Below are 19,226 nucleotides of genomic sequence, written 5' to 3'. Positions count from 1 at the left end.
TTAAGTTGCTAATGCATTTTGCATTCTTTTCATTTTAAAATAACTTTTAAGTCTTCCTTAAGAACTGACACTGCTTAATGTTCATCTGTATTTTTTAATCTATTTTAACAATAGGTTGGGTTTTATGAGCGTAATGAACTAATAGGATTAGCAATTTGTCATTTGATAATACAAACCCTTTAGAACATGTTTGTGATGTCTCCAAAACAGAGTCATCTCTCTTTAGGTCTTTGGAAACATTGATGTCAAGTAAAATAAATCCCTTCTCTCTCCTCTTCCTCCCTGGGGCTGAGGGTTCTACTGTATATATCTTTGGGTTGGAGAAAGCTGGAGTTAACCTGGCCACTGAGAGTTAACATTCCATAGAGAATAACAGTGCATAAACGTGACACCTGTGCAAACAACTTATTCAGTAGCTTGAACCCTTCATTTAGCCTTGGATGATACACCCCGGAATTCCTGCAGTTCTCGAGACCTAGTCAGCATCACCTGTGTTAGGAGGATATTATTCTGACAGTCTGGTGGGTGCCATGGACCCTACAGCGTGTACCAGAGATGTATGTCTAAATAAATAAGGGACACTGCCAGCTTTTACTTGACCAAGTTGGTTCCTTATACTGTTAATCATATAACCAACATTAATATTTATGAAGTTTCTTCTGTGTCATTTCAAATAGACAAAGTAGAAGGCGGGGAAAAGTTGTAGTCTTAATCAGCAAGGAAGAGCACATAGAATATTCCAGTAGGTAATCATAGTTTTGACCTCTGCCTGTGTGACTTTGGATAGTATCCTGTTCTCTAGGTGGTGGGAGTCAGAGGGGTTGCTAGATATGTCACTGACTAAGAGTCAGAAGAGGTCTTCTCATCCCAGCTCTGCTACTTTCTGGACAAGGGGCCTTGGACAAGTCATTGGAGCTATCAGGGTCCACATCACATAAGGAGTTAATAACCCATCATTTGACACAGTGATTATATTTTTAAAGTAGTGCAGTGCACAGCCCAAATAGTAGTACATGTCAACCCTATATCTACCTCCTAAAGTTGAGTTGAGAATTCAATGAAATAAAGTATGGAAACCATACACAACACTAGGATGGATTCAATACACACTAGAAATTGACTCCCTTCCCCTTCTCTCACTTGAGGTGGGTTCTCATGTTACAGGATTTGGGATAAATATCCAGCTCTGGATTAATTGTGGCTACTTGGATTCTCTAGTGCAGAACTTAAGTGCAGTAGGTTTTAGGTTTTAGTGGGTTTTGTTATCTCAGAGGATCTTTTTTAGACCTGTAAAAGTACTTGAGATGTGACCATAACAACATACCTTAGTAGGTGCTGACAGTAAGAATTAAAACCCAGGGGTGTCATCAAATCCTAACTTGAAGCACCCTTAAAGAGCTTACTGGAAAACCTCTTTGTTCTTATTTATTAGTCTTCTGGAAAATGGAGAAACAGAAGTGTAGGAAACAGCTACAGCATAAGAAGTGCCCAACATGTGTGAGACCTGAATTTGCCCAGGGTGGTTGTCTACTACTTAGAGAGAGCTCAGGCCAGTGCGTGGGAAGTAATGTCCAGAGACATGGAGCAACATGGCCAACATCAAGCAGCTGATAAACAGCAGTGTTCAAGGTAAAAAAAATGCCACCGAAGGACCTGAAGCTGCTACCAGAACTGAGAGAGGGTGAGGGAAGAAACAGGCTTCATTTGTTTCCCTTGAGTTCATGGGGCTGCCTCCACCATGGGTGGTTCACATCCATTTCCATTGTCTATTACCTGTGTGGACATGCATGCACATTCACACATTCACATACACAGCACACGTAAGGATGTAGAAAGTTCTGAAATTGGCCCTGGAACATCTGGATTCAGTCCTGGGTCAGCCAGCCACTCACTACACTTGTGATCTGAGGTCTCTAAGCCTCGGTTTACTCATCTGTGAAATAGGGCTGTTTGATGCCTGCTTTGCCCTCTCTTAGGTGGTGAAGGACACAGACCCAGATGAGCCTCCTCCACAGCCTGCACTGATCTAGCATCCCCCACCACCAGCAGAAAAATCTGGGAGGTCAGGCACATGACCTTGCAGAGAATGCATGAGTGCCTTTCTGCACACAGCCCTGGGGCAGGGACCATTTCTCTTTCAGCTCAATGAATGGTGGAAGCTCATAGAAAATAGCAGACAAAGCAGGCCTGGGGGTAGGGGAGCTTCCAGAGAGGCCCACGACCGGGCCACAGGGACACTGGGGCTGGAAACCAAAAGCCACTAGGCTCTGTAAACCCACTAGGCAGAGCAGAGGCAGAAGGGGAGATGAGCACAAGGCGAGTGGTGGTGGACATGCCCACCGGGGCCAGCTCCAGCATGCCCCTCCAAAGGCACAGGGCATCCTTCGGGGGAACATGGTCATCATCCTCCCTGGATAGCCCCCCAGCCTCCAGGACCAATGCCTTGGGTGGTCTCATCCGAGCACCCAGAGTCTATGTAGGGATGGCGCCCAGTGGGTTCACAGGTGGCCTGGGCACCCGTGTGACACGCCGGGCTCTGGGCATCAGCAGTGTTTTCCTGCAGGGCCTGCGGAGCTCAGGTCTTGCCACAGCACCAGCTCCAGGTCTGGAGAGGAACCTCAGTACAGTTGAGGACCTGGGGGGTTGCCTGGTGGAATACATGGCCAAGGTTCATGCCCTCGAGAGCGTCAGTCAAGAGCTGGAGGCACAGCTGCGGATGCACCTGGAGAGCAAAGCCACACGCTCAGAAAGCTGGGGTGCCCTCAGGGCCTCCTGGGCCAGCAGTTGCCAGCAGGTGAGTGCCTGGGCCATGCCCAAGGGCTTTGCGTAGGGCCAGGAGAGGGTGCTGACAGCCGCCTGAGGGGTCATTATCAGAGAGCAAGAATGCTGAGGCGGGGCAGGGGAGTAAATGGTTTGAAGCCAAAGAAACTGACCACAACCTCTCATTTCATGCTAAAAAATACTAATGATAATGAAAACAATAATGACAGCTATCATTTACTGAGGTAGACTAAGGGCCAGGCCCAGTTCCCTGTACACGAACTATCTCCTATGTTCAAAGCAATACTATGCAGAGGCTCATTTACCGATTGCATTTTTCAGATGAGAAAACTGAGGCACAAAGGAATTATGTAATTTGCCCAAGATTTGCAGCCTGTAGGGAAGCTGAGCTTTGAGCCTGAATTGTTTCAGTTCCAAAGCTTGCATTTGTCCCATAACCCTGTTAAGAAGAGGTTTTGTGTTAAGAAAGGGTTTTCACAGCCATCATCAAATGGAACACCATAGAATGGATGAGGCATCAAAAACAAGGATAAATGGAGGTGTGTTCCTGTATCCATCTGCTACAGAACTGTCCAATAGAAATATGAGCCACCTGGTAATTGATAAGTTTCTATTACAGTAAAAAAATAAAAAGAAACAGATGAAGCTAATTTTAGCATCAATATATTTTAAATGTTATTTCAACAGGTAATCAACATTTAAAATATTAATGTGATAGTTTACATGAAATAGAACTTTCTGCAGTGACTGAAATGTCCTATATCCACACCGTCCTGTCTGGTGGCCACAGCCACATATGGCTATTGAGCACATGAATCCTGGCTAATAAGACTGAAGAATTGAGTTTTTATTTTTATTTTATTTTATTTTATTTTATTTTATTTTATTTTATTTTATTTTATTTTATTTTATTTTATATTTTATTTACTACATGTGGCCAGTGCTATCCTATTGGACAGGGCTGGACACAGAGGTTTCATCTTTCTCCCTTGCTTGGTCAGGATGTGCTCTCCTGGGTGATTTCCGCAGAGCGCTGAGCTCATCTGTCATGTCTGGCCTGCAGCCTACTGTTCTACCACCAGGACTCCAGCCAGCATTGCACATCTCATCAGATCTCTGTGGGTGGCTGGCTTCTCTTTCCCTTCCCTACCCAACCTCCCCCCGATACATGCTGATCTTGGGATCCCTCTGAGCTACATGGGCCTCTAATTCAGCCAGGAACTGCCAGCTTGGACCCCTTGGGCCCTAGAGGCCAGCATGCACTCCCCAAGAGGAGATCACAAACTTCTATTTGTGTGTGGCTAAGTGATGCAGTGCAGGCACACTGAGAGGCTCCCCATTTCCCTTCCTGCCTCCCATTTCATCTGAGGATGCTTCTCCTTCATTGTCAGTCAGTGCCCGACCGTCAGCTTAGGACATATGATATACAACACTGTCCTCTTGGCTTTCTTCTGGAGCTGTTGTTCTGCTTACATCCATCTGGGCTATGAGGGAGAGCCATCTTAAAGCAGCCTGGGGCTTAAAGCTGTCAAATCTAAGAAAGCCACCCCTCCCAGATTCTCCCTAGCAGTCCTGATTCCAAGTATTTGTGTCCTATAAACCAGCAGGCTGTTCCTATATGTTCCAATATTTCAGCCTGTGTAGGACAAGAAATTGTTCTGCATTCAGACGCCACAGACTTTTCATGAGAAGTCAGGCATCCTAATTTCTAAGTCAAAACGTATAGACACAAAACTTAGTCCATATTCAATAGATCCTGATGTGGTCTGGCTCCAGCTAGCTACAGGGGATTGGGCAACTTTCTCAACTTCTCTAAACCTCAGTGTCCTTATCTGTAAAATGAGTACAATGCCACAGCCATTCTAGCAAATCCATAGATATCTAAGTTGCATGGTTCCTGCCTGTGGGCAGACCATAGATTAGCAAACTGCTCCCTGAGAGCAGCACAGCCAAAGTGCCACCAGAGCCAAGGACACAGAGACATTCAATCCTGTCACTGAATCCCAAATGAGGGTCATTTCTCTCTTAACTGACCATAAGTGAGATACTTCATATGAATACAGACTTCCCTTCTTCTTTTGTTTAAAAGCGTGGACTTGATGGGATCCCTGGATGGCGCAGCGGTTTGGCGCCTGCCTTTGGCCCAGGGCGCGATCCTGGAGACCCAGGGTCGAATCCCACATCGGGCTCCCGGTGCATGGGGCCTGCTTCTCCCTCTGCCTGTGTCTCTGCCTCTCTCTCTCTCTGTGACTATCATAAATTAAAAAAAAAAAAAAAAAAAGTGTGGACTTGAGATACAGTGAGACTGACCTGTAAAATGCAGTTATTGCTGTATCACACAACCTAGCCTTCCAACAATATTAAGCTCTGTTCCACCAAAAAGAAAGAAAGAAAATTCTACATTTTTGAGAAATGCACATTAATTTTCCTTTGTTGTAGTTACAATACTGACCCACACTATCCAGCCCTCCCAGCTTCAACATAACGTTTTTAAGATGACTTTGCTGATGCCCGCTCTCCTTCCTGGTATTCTCCACCCAGTCACCGGTGTGATCTTTTGACATGTGGGATCTGACTACATTATGTCCCTAGCCAACACCTTTCTGGGCTCCTCATCACTGACAGGACACAATCTGTGACTCAGGGCTCAGTCTACAAGGCCCTTAAGAAGCAACCGCTAAGTCCTAGCCACACCACCCACCTAGGAGCCCCTGAACACACCATGTGTCCTCAGCCTGCTCCTCAGTTCCTTCTGTGATCTCATGACAGCCTGTATACACATTCATGGTGGTAGTTACCATGTTGTCCTATGGTCATTTGCCTGTCCATGCCCTCACACACTAGGCCCACTTAGGAAGGACCAGGTCTCCCTAACACTGGGAAGAGTAGAAAAGGCATAAACTGGAAGTTCACCTGGGAGTCAGGTGAACTTACATTTGGATGGTGGCACTGCCATTTACTAGCTGGGTGACTTTAGGTCAGTTACTTCTCTCAATTTTTCTTTTCATTTGCCATTTGAAGATGGCTGTATCTACTGAGCAGAAATGCTAAGAGGGTTAACCAAATATAATATACCCAATAAAAAAATAATAATAATAATATACCCAATAAAATCAGTGGTTAACAGCTTAGAAAGACTTTCTTCACTCATGGCATTGCAGATACCTGAAACCATGTACACAATTGATACTCAACAGTGATTAGCTAGTAAGTTCTGCCACTTATTTGGACCAGCCAGTCCTTTGCTCTATGTCTCCCTTTCCCCATCTATAAAGTGAATGAGCACCTCCCAGGGTCGCTGTGAACATGAAATAAAATAAGATGCAAAAGGGAGCATTAGAGAAGGGTACCTGAGTGGCTCCGTCGGTTAAGCATCTGACTCCTGATTTTAGCTCAGGTCATGATCTCAGAGTCATGGAATCAAGCCCCACACTGGGCAACATGCTGGGCATGGAATCTGCTTAAGATTCTCCTTCTCCCATTGCCCTACCCCTGCTCTCACATGCTGGCTCTCTCTCTAAAAAGAAGGTGGGGACGGGCATTAGGAACTGTGAAGTACTGTGCACATGCAGAGGCCATCCTGAGTCAGAGTACCAGTCCTCTCAGGGTCAGGTCTCTGACCAAAGGACTTGCTTCTGGAGACCATGGCCCCCCTTCAGGGCCTTAGTTGAACCCTTTCTTCCTCTCTCCACCCCTAACAGAATCCTCTTCACCCAACAGCCTTGACATGACAGCTCCCTCCCAAGTCCTATCTGCCCCCAAATGGCAGGGCCAACTTCTGGCTACACAGAAACAAAGACTTACCCACTGAGGAATGGAGCCCCCACTGCCTTCCTGGGTGCTTTTTCATGGAGCCGTAGACCCAACAACCAGCCAGATCCCCCAGAACTGCACGAGGGGCCCACCTCCACCAGAGTCCCTAACCTAGACCCAGAGAACAGACTACTAGCAATTCATTTATTTCAGAAAGTGCTGCCTTTCCTTCACACAGGTTTCAGAGGCAGCCATGTCATGCTAAGAATTTCTGGGCTCCAGAAATCCAAAGCTCTCAGCTGCCCAGTTGCACAACTCCAGGAACCCCAAGCCCCTCTTCACCTCCACCCACCCACCCCCCACCTCCAACAAGGGCCTAGTTCACAGATCCAGGAAGGGTCAAATTTGCTTCTTGGAGTGGGTCATAGATTCAGTGCTGGCAGCACCACAGTGCATTTGACAAGCAACAAGAGGGGAAGAGCAAACCTTTTGTCCACTCTTGAACCAGGTACCTACAGAGTGGCACTGAGCTTCAATACTCTTAGGACTACCTAAAGAGGAAGATAGAACTCAGTGGCACTGAGCTTCAATACTCCTAGGACTACCTAAGGATAGGAAGATAGGACTACCTATCTTCCATGAATTGGAGTGGCCAGTCTGTGGGAAAGGAAGATGCTTGGCTTGACTCCTTGCCTCCTCCCCTTCACCAGGACAAAGCACATCAGTGCAGTCACTGGCAGAAAGGATAACCCAGCAGTTGGTGGGCCACACAGTGCCCCACGTGGTGGAGCAGGACCCCTAGGGGGCCTAGGAGAGTTTGCATTTGCCCCCTTGAGTATCCTGTGTCTGGATGTGTCTGAGGATGTATAAGATTAATTAGCAAAAATTACTATGACAAGTCAAGAGAAAAACCATACCATCTCATATTTTAACACATTTATTTACTTATTTATTTACATTTTACCACCTTTATTTTTTAAATTGTATTTAAATTCAATTAATTAACATATAATGTATTACTGGTTTCAGAGGTAGAGGTCAGTGATTCATAAGTCTTACGTAAAACCCAATCCTCATTACATCATGTGCCCTCTTGAATGTCCATCACTCAGTTTATCCCATCCCCACCTCCCCCTCCCTTCCCCTCCAGAGACCCTCAGTTTGTTTCCTATGATTAAGAGTCTCTCATGGTTTGTCTCCCTCTCTGATTTTATCTTGTTTCTTGTTTTGATCTCTTCCCCTATGATCCTCTGTTTTGTTTCATAAATTCCACATATGAGTGAGTTCCTATGATAATTGTCTTTCTCTAATTGACTTATTTTGCTTAGCATAATACCCTCTAGTTCTATCCACGTTGTTGTGAATGGCAAGATTTCAAATTTTTTGATGGCTGAGTAGTATTCCATTATATATATATACCACATCTTTGTAACCCATTTATCTGTTGATGGACATCTGGGCTCTTTCCATAGTTTAACCATTGTGGACATTGCTGCTATAAACATTGAGGTGTGGGTGCCCCTTCAAGGAGTGTCACATTTTCATTTTGCACCAGGACCCACAAATCACATAACCAATCCTGGCTAGGGTTCATGTATATGAAGTTCTTTTTCACTTCCAAACCTCTCTCTCTCCACTCCTCAGGTGTGTAAGAAACTCTCACACTTCTGCTAAGGAGAAAAAACAGACAGGAAAACTCCAGGTGATGACCAGGAGGCCACAGAGGGCATAGCCCCTGCCCATTGCTTGGGCAGAAAGTGGTTCTTTCCCTCTCCTGCTTTACCAAATGCTCCTGACCTTCTTTGCCTAGCAAATGATGCTCATAATAAGCTCCAGCGGCAATGTCAGACCCTTTCATCTTCAAAGAGACCAAACACAAGCTTGGAATTAGGCAGCCTCCCCGCCTTGGAGCTGCAGATAAAAGGAGAGTGGGGACAGAGGAGGTGCAGCCAGGTAGGTGGAGTCTCAAAGCAAAAGGAGCAAGCCATGGCCAAGGCCAGAGAGACGCTGCCTGGGAAAGAAAGGGGAACATGGAGGCTTCTGTTCCACTGAAATTATTGGTCTCCATGGGAGAAAACAGCAGCTTATACCTCAGACAGCTGAGGTGGTTAGCTGGAGGAAAAGGAAATCAAAATTATTAAAAGGCAAGAGAATTAGAATTTAAAATGGACCTGATTTGAATATCCTTCCTGCTGTTCACAGTTCCTCTTTCTGGCCCTTGCAGAGAGAGAGAGCTCAGACTCTGAGGATCAGCCTATTTGGGGAAACTGCTGGATACTCAGACAATCCAGGTGAGGGCCAGTTCTCTCCCCACAGAACCTATAGTCCTAGTGGGTTTAAAAAGAGAGAGAAAAAAAAAAAACAAGAATTAACCACCCCCCACAGCGCCAGCACCCCCACCAGCCCCGAATAAGAAGGCAAAAGGATCATTGTTCGTGATTCACAACCTGGTATCCCTGAAAGAGGGAGAAAGAACCAGAAGCTATTTTAGTATATGCACCAGCCTGAATACATTTACCCAAGATAAACCACCCCATCTATTTCTTAATACTGTACATGCACTTTGTCAAGTCAGAGCAGGTCAGTAAGGTAGTTCCTTTGTTAGCCAAGTTACAAGGGACACTAAAGTATCATTAGAAATGTAGTTATACAGAGAAAAAAAATGTATTCAGGAGAATTCCTCTCATTGTAAATGACATATGAGATTGGAAAAATATTTTCATGGAGCAGGAGGAAAGAGGGAAGTATGAGGCTGCTCTCAAGGGTCTTGGCCAAGTAATATAGGTGGTCACCAAACTGCTTTCTAAGAAGGGTAGTTTCTGATTTCCTGGGGGGGGGGGGGGGGTCTTGCTTTGCTAAGCAGAGTATATCTGTGCAGAAGCAAAACTGCCACAGAAGACAGGGAAGAGAATGAGTGCTGTCACTGGGGGCCACTCTTAACTCTCCTAAGATCTCTTAAAATGTGAGGATCCTGTTGAAGAGTAGAGGACAGGGGAGTCCCCAGTAATGAAAACTAGGGGATGTGCTACAAAGATTGAGGATTCTAAAGCCAGAGAGTCCATAGGTCACACTCAGGCCCAGTAAGTTATTTATTGATATTGCTACATCTTGATTTCTTACCTGAATAATTAGAGTATGTGGAGACTTTCTTGATCTGATAAAATAGCTAAGGAAGAAATACTAGAGGACTTCCTGTAGAAATTAAGAACAAGATAAGTATGCCCACTGGCTCTACTGTTATGTAACTAACATTGGTCAGAGGTAGTAGTTAATGCCAGACAAGAGAAAGCAATTGGAGGTATTAGGTTTGGAGAGAAAAAGGGAAAATGTTGGTCTTTCTGGGAAGTCCAAAAGGATCCATGTGAAAACTGTATAACAAACAATAAGATAATTTAGTAAAGTAGCAGGTTAGAAAATAACATTAAAGACATATGCTAAATACACATATACACACATATATAATATATTCACTTAATATATAAATGGCTACCATCTCATTTATGATAGCAAAAAATAAAATACCTCTGAATAAATTTAACAAGAAATGTCCAAAATGTGTATGAAACAATAATAAAATTCTCTTGAAAGACACAAATGTAAAGAAATACCATGTGTTTGAATATAGACTCAAGAAAATGTCAGTTCTCCGTAACTTATAAATTTAATGCAATCCTAATTTTTAAAATTTCATAGGGGTTTCTTTTTAGAACTATAAGGGCTTATTATAAATTTCACTTGTAAAAGCAAAAATGCAAGAATAGCTGAAAAGAATAACTGAAAGAGGAGAGCAAGGAGAGAAAGGGCAGCTCTCCTAGACATTGCAGCGTACTAGAGACTCTCACTCAGAAAGTAATTTCATATCGGCACATAAAAGATGGGAAGACCAAAGGAACAAAATATAAAATTCAAAAGTAAGCTCTGTTACATACATAAATTTAGTTTTGATAAGTGCAGCATTTGAAACCAATGGAGGAAAGGATAGACTTTTTAATAAATGGTACTCAGACAACCAGATAGTCATGAGGAAAATAAAATTGGATCCATCCTTCACCGTACCCTAAATCAATTCCAAATGTATCCTAGATTTATTTAAGTGCATAAAAGGAAACCATACAAGTAGAATACATGACTGAATTCCTTTATAAGCTGGGTGTGAAAGAAGTTTTCCCTGATATAATTCAAAATCTAAAAGAAATAAAGGAAATATTGATGAATCTGATTACCAAAAATTTTTAAATTTTGCATCACGAAATTACACCATAAGCAAAACTAAAAGGCAAATGACAAACTAGACAGAAGTATTTGTGACTCTGAACACAAAGGGTTAACATCCCTATTCTATAAACGGGATTTAGAATTTGCAGTTTTAAAATAAAAGCCAAGAGCAAGCTTACTGTCAAGTAGGCTGGAGATGTTAAACGGGGAACTAACATAAAAATAAATGAAAATGGCTCTGAACTACATAAAAAGATATCCAACTTCACTCATAATAAGAGAAATATGGACAAAACAAAACAAAAACCTACCTGAGATACCATTTTCACTTATCAGATTGGCAAAGCTCCAAAAGTATGTCGATCTTTTGTTGGTGAAGTGCTATGGAAACAGCCAATTCCATAGTGCTGATGGGAATAAAAAACGTTACAGTGTCTATGGAGAAGAATTTGGCAATATCCAGACAAACAATATATGCATGTATGTACATGTGATTTAATCCAGTGGTCCCACTTCTAGGAATCTCTCCTGATGACACACTGGCAAAAACACCAATAAGAAGTATGCACAAGGCTGTTCATTCCCATATCTATAATGGCAAAAGACTGGAAACAATCCAAATACCTAGCAATAGGGGACTAGCTGAATAAGCAATGATACATCCACAAAAGGAATGAGGAAGAGCTCTATAAGTATTATAGAGTGATGATCTCCTTGCTAAAAAAGCAAGGTGGAGAGAATCTGTATTTCATTCTACCATTTATCTAAGAAAGAAGAAGGTATATGAATATATCCATACATATTCACTTATAAGTGTAAAAACCAACCACAGATGTTTTTAAGAGATCACTTATAGGAGAAGGGAGGGAGGGAGTAAGTTAGAGAAGAAAAGAATAGACCTTAGAATTCCTTCAATTTATCTTATTATGTGGAGATGACTTTGGAACCATGGAAATATTTTACAGAATTGTAAAAGTGATTTTTAACCACAGTAAGTTGGACATCCCTCATGGGATGCAAATAAGTACTGAAAAAAGAATCTTAAATCACTTTCAGTAATCATATTGATGGTGGCATTGTTCCTATTATTCTAACACTGGTGTGTGTGTGTGTGTGTGTGTGTGTGTATACTGTGGGATAAAGCCAAAGAGTAATTCTATTTGTCATTGAGAATCAAGATTTTTAGTATGGGTAAAAACAGAGACACTTGTAAGGCAGATAAAATTTAGTGACAATTCTCTAGCCCTGAATTTGAATTGGAATTATCAGTATAAAATCATGGTGTATGTAACCCTAAAATAAATATATGACCATTTCCTAGCTCCAGCCAGTGAAAAGAACTAGAAACAATTGCCAATAGCAATGAGCATTTTTAGCCTCAGATTTCAGTCACTGTCATCTTTCATTAGAAGAACTGAGGCTCTTTAGAGAAATGGCTGAATCCAAGTTTGGGAGCAGCAAGTGTAAGATATGAATCTTAAACATTTCATCATACCAAAACCAAGGAAGCTATAAAGAACTACTAGAGTCATGTCAAAAGACGTAGGAGCCAATTTGAACAAGCTCCCACTAAACAAAGATGGCTATGTATCAATAAGAATATTAACTGCAGGGGTGCCTGGGTGGCTCAGTTGGTTGAACATCTGCTTTTGGCTCAGGTCCTGATCACAGAGTCCTGGGATTGAGCCCTGTGTGGGGCTCCCTGCTGGTGGGGAGTTTGCTTCTCCCTCTCCCTCTGCCCCTCCCTGCCACTTGTGTGCTCACTCTCTCAAATAAATAGATAAATTGTTCATAAAAAGGAAAAAAAAGGATATTAACTGCTAAAAGAAGAGAAAGAATATTAACTGCTATGGATTGAAACACATCAAATATGTTTAAATGTATGCATTCAGTATAATACAAAAAAAAATCCCACTTATTAGTTGCCTTGGAGTCTGCTGGGGAACCAACTCATTATTTTGAAATTGACAAATAATGAGAAAAAATTAGGAATTTTTCCTGCCTTTCCTATAAGAACTGTGGATCTTTTAAAAGAGCTGAAGAGAAAATTATCCTTTTATAGAAATATTACATCAAAAAACAAATAATGTAACTATTAATTATTTTATTTATATTTATAACTCCTATTAATCATTAAAATAAAATTCAAATATCACCACTTTGCAACCATAACAAAATAATGGATCTAGGCAATAACAATCATCAAATGGCTACTAATATCACAAAAAGAGAGACCAGCAAACATGTACCTCCTGGTGGAGTACACAACATCATCTATGATGTAGTCTTACCAGAAAAGAAAAAAGAAAAAGAAAACTGAATGTGATTGAGCCTCAAAATAAAACTGCTAATTTACAGAAAATACAGGGGCCAGAAGAACATGTTAACTGACACTACCAGGATGAAATCAGCAAAACACAGACCGTGGGAAACTATAGAATTAAACACCCATTTTTTTCAACAAGCAAATATCGCAAGGCACAAAAAGGGAGATAAGGGGGAAACCTATAAATTAAAAGAGATTAAACTGACATATCAACCCACTGAAATGAACATTATTTGAACCACTATTCAAGCAAACTGAAAAAATAGACAATTGAAGAAAGATAAACTGGGCATTTGAGAAATTGTTATTAATGTTTAGATGTTATTTTTAGATTTTTAGATTTTTGAAGTCATTTTTAAATTTTTTTAAAAGATTTTTTATTTATTTGAGAGAGAGACAGAAAGAGCATGAGCAAAGGGAAGGGCAGATGGAGAGCGAGAGCACTCCCCACTGAGCAGGGAGCCTGACATGGGGCTCCATCCCAGGACCCTGGGATCATGACCTGAGCCAAAATCAAGAGTCAGACGCTTAATTGACTGAGCCACCCAGGGACCCTGAAGGTTATTTTTTAAAGCATCTTTATAATCTAACAATACATATTGAAATATCTAAAGAAGAAATAATGCTATCTGAGATTTGTTCAAAATGATCCAAGGCAGAGTAGAAATATGAAGAGATATATAGGTGAAACAAAACAGGCCATGCATTTGTAATCACTGGAGCTGGGTGATGGGTATATGGATGAAATAATTATGTAAATTGCTACATGCATAATCAATGCCCAATTAAGTTTGTGGAATTGAATAAATGAGAAGCTACAGACATTAAGTGAGTAGTAACATAAGCAACTGTGTTTACATACTTGTATTCATGAGTTGTTCAACACACCCATCCCACAGGAGTTTGGAGAAGAGAAAGAGTATTGGATGGTCCTCAGTGCGGGTACGCCAGGAGGTTGAGTCTAAATGTGGGACCCAAAGAACATACCAGAAGATGGCCCTTCAGACCAGGATCCAGCATGGACAAAGGTTGAGAGTCAGGATCCAGCCTGACCATCTGCAGAGCAGTCTATGCATGGGGCAGACTTCTCAACTGTCAAAGAGAAATTTTGCACTGAATACTTGTTAAAATCAGTAAGACATATTTTATTCAGACTACTGCAGTAGGGGAGAGACATTTCAGTATAGAGTGGAGCTCAACTCACTGAAACAAAAAACAAAGCTTTTTAAATGCTGGGTGTGCTAAAGGAAGAGTACTGAAGGGGATTAAGGGAGGGAGTGGTCTATGTGATTAGGCCATCTGTGTTTGCTAATTGGCACTTATCCAGAAGAGAAACACACTTCTCATAGCTTTATGACAGGAGCAAATTAGAGGAAGACACCCACCAAAGTCAGCATCCAACCCTCCCACAGGGGCTGGGAGATAGGGAGCTATCTCCCTAGAAGTGTGCATTTCACAGAGATTGTTTTCAGGTCCTTGAAGAAAGATTCTGGGTTGTAGGAGATTTACATCTCCAAGGGGCAGATAAAGGATTTACAATTCCAAGTTTCCTAAAATAACTGCCAAGGAAGAGGGAGGTCAGAGGCCTCTTGACAGGTTTTAGCTGGAATAGAACAATAAATTCTTTTGGCAGCATTGACCTTTCTCAAGCAAGCATTTTAAGGGAGGTAGGTGCATGCTAGGGACCTGGTCTGGGGCTGACAGAAGCCATGTCAGAGTGTGATCAGATTCCTTAGTGGGGGGGGCTAGATGACGTCATTTATGCTGAGAGTTTTCATTCTCATCACCAAGCACCAAGCTCTTTCCGGTCTCTGCTCTGTTCCTCTCACCTCTCTATTCCAAAACCAAGTACAGAATGGGCATGCCATGGTACACAAAAGGCAGCCAACAAATGGTTGGGCAGCCAAGGCTGAATATGGAACCAGCCTCAAGATTTTAAATCAGAACCCTGAAGGGAGCAGAGAGCTCCCTTAAAATCTTACACCACACTGAAATACAAGCAACAACTTCAATGTCCAATACAGCTAAATAACACATCAGAATCCTCTGCAGCTAGGAAAAAAAAAAACCAAACAAACAAGGAAGCTTATTATATAGCAAGGTGGGACTAGCGCCTATATATATACTATAAAATATATATACATATATAAAATATATATATATATATATATATATTATAAAAATGCAGGCTGCAAAACCCCATGTATGCTGTGCTACTATTTGGGTCTCTTTAATGCAGGAGAGCAGACTGTCTGGAAGCATGTACAAGGAGTGGTAGCAAAGTATGCTTCTAGTGAGGACTGGAGACAAGAGTAGAAGTAGGTGTACTTTGGGATATGTATACTTTCTGCAGTGTTGGAATGTTTTACCTACATTTTAAAAAATGAAATAATAAAACTCCTGCCAGCAACCTAGGGTGGGTGGGGGTGTCCCAACCAGGTTCAGGTTAGATGAAGCCCTCATAGTGTCACAGAAGCTACTGACGTGTCCCAGGGGGAGAGGAGAAAACTCATCTCCACACTCTCCTCTCAAAGCAAAAACCCAACAAATTAAATAAGCATGTATAGGAGCAATAGGAAAGACTTCATAGTGGGCTACTCTCTCCAGAAGAGCTAAATTAAAATTTAATCCAGGCAGCTGACACAAGTATCAAGGACAAACGTGGTGGCTCTTTACAGAGAATTGTCAAAAGAATGGGTGAACAGAATGCTACGCAGGGCCCCCAGCATTCCTCCAGAGGGTTTATGCAGATCCACCGAAGTTGAGGACTCAATTTAGAGAAATAAAGCCTAGCTTATCATCGTCTGGCTAGGGAAATGCACATAAAGACTCATTTATCTGGTTGTAAACGAGCTAATAGAGCTGACTGTCACAAATGCATTATTCAGCAGAAATGGGAAGTTACTTCAGCTGCTATCAGTAGGTAATGAAAAGCTGTGCACAGGGAGTGGAAAGCTCCGTCACAAAACCAACCTGCTATCAGAAAACAACTTGTAACTTCTATTTATTTATTTCAAAGGCCAATGATTAACCATCTAAAATAAGCCAGAGAAAACACCACAGTATGGAGAGAGAAATCAAGCTAGGCCCCCTCAGGAGAGTCTGGACAAAGTTGTGCAAGAGGCAAGTTACCATGCCTGAATTCTAAGTGCCCACACCTGTCTGCCCACCAGGACCCTGCTCCTCCCTGCCTGCACCCCTCCCCCTCACGCACCCTTCCCAGCCCCTCCTCCTGGCCCTGCTGCCTGGAGCACTTCCAAGCGTCATCCGCAGGTTGCAATTGGGCCACATCTTCTTCATCTTCATATCCACTAGGCAGGGAAGCATCCTTTCCTCAGGCCCACTCCCAGCCACCTCTGAGAAGGAAGCTGATCTCACACCTGGGTTTATTATGTACTTGCCAAGGAAACCTGGGCATGTCTCTTAACTTAGAGCCTCGGTGTATCTGCATGATGAAGGTGAAAACTCTCTCCTGCAATGTTGTGAGGAGTACATGAGACCAGGAGGTGAAGCCCTGGGGTGTCCTGGGGGGCCACTGTCCCTGTCCCTGAGGAGCACTGCTTGGAAGTGAATTGCTTCTTGTGGTCATTCAGACCACCTGCAGGTGACTGGGAATGACTCCGGACCTCCACGGCCAGCCCTACCAGGCACTGACCCTGACGTCCTGGGGATTTTGCCCACATCCCAGCCACCCCCTGGAGCAGGCACAGATACTCTAGGGATGCTACAGGTTCCCCTCCAATGGCTCCTAAATAAAAGCATGTTCTGTGACAAGACTCCTGAACACGACACTGTCCACACAATGAACTGCAGGCCTCAGATTTGACACTCATTTTGTGTGACACAAGTATTAACAAGAACTTCCACTCCCATGTCCTTTGATCCTCTCCACAATGTCTGTGTCACCCAGGAAGAGGGGATTATGCCCACTGAATTAGTCTGCTGGGGCTGCCATAACAAAGCACCAAAGATGGATGGCTTCAACACCGGAATTTATTCCCTTAGGGTCTAGAGGCTGGAAGTCTGAGATGAAGGTGTCAGCAGGGTTGTTTTTCCTGAGGCGTCTCTCCTTGGTTTGTTGACGGCTGTCCTCTCGCAATGTCTTCAAAGGGTCTTCCCTCTGTACATCTGTGCCCAAATTTCCTCTTTTCATAACCAGTGGAACTGGGTTAGGGCCAACCCTCAGAGCATCATTTTGACTTAATCATCTCTTTTTTTAAAAGGTTTTTTTTTTTTTAATTTGACAGAGAGCATGCACCGAAGAGCACAAGCAGGGGGAGCAGCAGAGAGAGAAGGAGAAGCAGGCTCCCCACAAGCAGGGAGCCCAACGTGGGGCTCAATCCCAGGACCCTGAGATCATGACCTGAGCCAAAGGCAGACGCTCACCGCTGAGCCACCCAGGCATCCCCTTAATCACCTCTTTAAAGGCTCTGTCTGGGGTGCCTGAATTCTAAGTGCCCACACCTGCCTCAGTCAGGGCAGGTGGCTCAGTCAGTTGAGTGTCTGCCTTCTGCTCAAGTCATGGTCCCAGTGTCCTGGGATCAAGTCCCATGTCAGGGTCCCTGTTTTGCAAGGAGCCTGCTTCTCCTCCGCCCCTCCCCCCACTCATTCTCTCTTTCTCTCTCTCTCTCAAATAAATAAATAAAAATCTTTTAAAATAAATAAATAAAGGCTCTATCTGCAATCACTGAGGTCCTAGGAGTTGGGACTCCAACATATGAATCTGAAGACACAATTCAGCCCATAACCCCCCTTTTATAGACAAAGAAACTGAGGCCTATAGAGATTAAGTTCCCCCTTTTTTTTTTCTTTTTTTATTTATGATAGTCACAGAGAGAGAGAGAGAGAGGCAGAGACACAGGCAGAGGGAGAAGCAGGCTCCATGCACCGGGAGCCCGATGTGGGATTCGATCCCGGGTCTCTAGGATCGCGCCCTGGGCCAAAGGCAGGCGCTAAACCGCTGTGCCACCCAGGGATCCCTTAAGTTCCCCTTTGCATTAGTGTTCCAGCCAGCACCAAATCAATGTTATTTCCACCCCCAAATTATTATAAAAACCTCCTGTTGTACTCCTTTGTAAGACCAGGGTCAGTCCTGCCTTAGACCCCAGGTCCTAAAAGCATATATACTCTAAGTGCCCACTGTTTGATAAGACAGAGTCATAGTCAATAAGGGCCGTACTCTGTGAGGAGTTTAAACACTAGAATGGGCCTCCTTTTTCTCCTCTTCTCTCTCTCTCTTTTAATTTGGAAAAAACCGTCAGAAACAGTGATTGATCCTTAGCCAAGCACTCTAACTGGAACTAACTGCTGTAGCTAGAATGCATGAGGCTGGGTGGCTTCCAGCTTGTCAGGCAGCTCAGTATGAGGACTTGAAAGTTTAATAGCTTTGCTGCCAGGAAATTGTGCAGCACCCCCCTCCATTGCCCCTGGGATTTCTACTTTTCTTTTTCAGTGATTTCAATGCTCAGAAAAATGTGCTGAGCAGTCGGCCCTTGAGGCAGAACGTCTATATCTGAGCAGAGTTCAGGAGCTCCCCGAGGTGCACCACTCTAGTGTGCGTGGGAGGAGGCCTCCTCCCAAAACTCATGCAAGCATCAGTGCTCTCCACAGACTTCTGGGCTGGGTCCCTGTCCCCTGCAGGGTGATCCCCTCTACCATTCAGTTCCAAGTACTTCTTGAAAAGCTAGGGAGTCCTCAAGGGCCACACCTAGTGGGAGGGGCCCCTAGTGCCAACCCCCATGGGACCTGGTCTGGGGGTGAAGCATGCACCTGCTAAAGCCAGAGAGACCACTGAGAACACAGCTCTCAGTGGACAAAGTCCAGTTATTGGCTTGCTGTAGCAATGACAACCTGGGACATCTCAGGAAGAAGAAGTTGGAGGCGCTTGATTTGAGGTCCAGGCTTGTGCTGGGTGATTTGGGGGAAAGGTTCAGAGCAAGGACTTGCTCTGCATCTGATGCTGCCAGAAATTAGGGGCAGTATGATGACTAGATATCCCTCAGATTTTATCCAGGAAATGGGAGGGATGAAGCAGGCCTTAGTAAACAGTAGTAAACCTCATCACTTGGGCTGGCTGTAAGGGGGATGCTGAGTTTTGTGGCTGCAGAGCATCCTTGCCTCTCTGTCCACATATGATCACAGCAGGTCTTGT

At 43.4% G+C, this 19,226-nt stretch overlaps 1 protein-coding gene across 1 annotated transcript in view; it reads left to right on the top strand.

Moving 5' to 3' along the window:
• Window positions 1-2,305: 2,305 nt before the first annotated feature.
• The window catches only part of BFSP2 (beaded filament structural protein 2), a 60,865-nt gene continuing 43,944 nt past the window's right edge, over window positions 2,306-19,226 (top strand). The window contains exon 1 of the mRNA XM_077865102.1: window positions 2,306-2,794. Coding sequence (XP_077721228.1) covers window positions 2,306-2,794 — 489 coding nt within the window. The remainder of the gene's footprint in view (window positions 2,795-19,226) is intronic.

The sequence above is a fragment of the Canis aureus genome, chromosome 22, assembly GCF_053574225.1.
Source record: "Canis aureus isolate CA01 chromosome 22, VMU_Caureus_v.1.0, whole genome shotgun sequence".
Classification (NCBI taxonomy): domain Eukaryota; kingdom Metazoa; phylum Chordata; class Mammalia; order Carnivora; family Canidae; genus Canis; species Canis aureus.
This window is presented reverse-complemented; position numbering and strand designations above follow the sequence as displayed.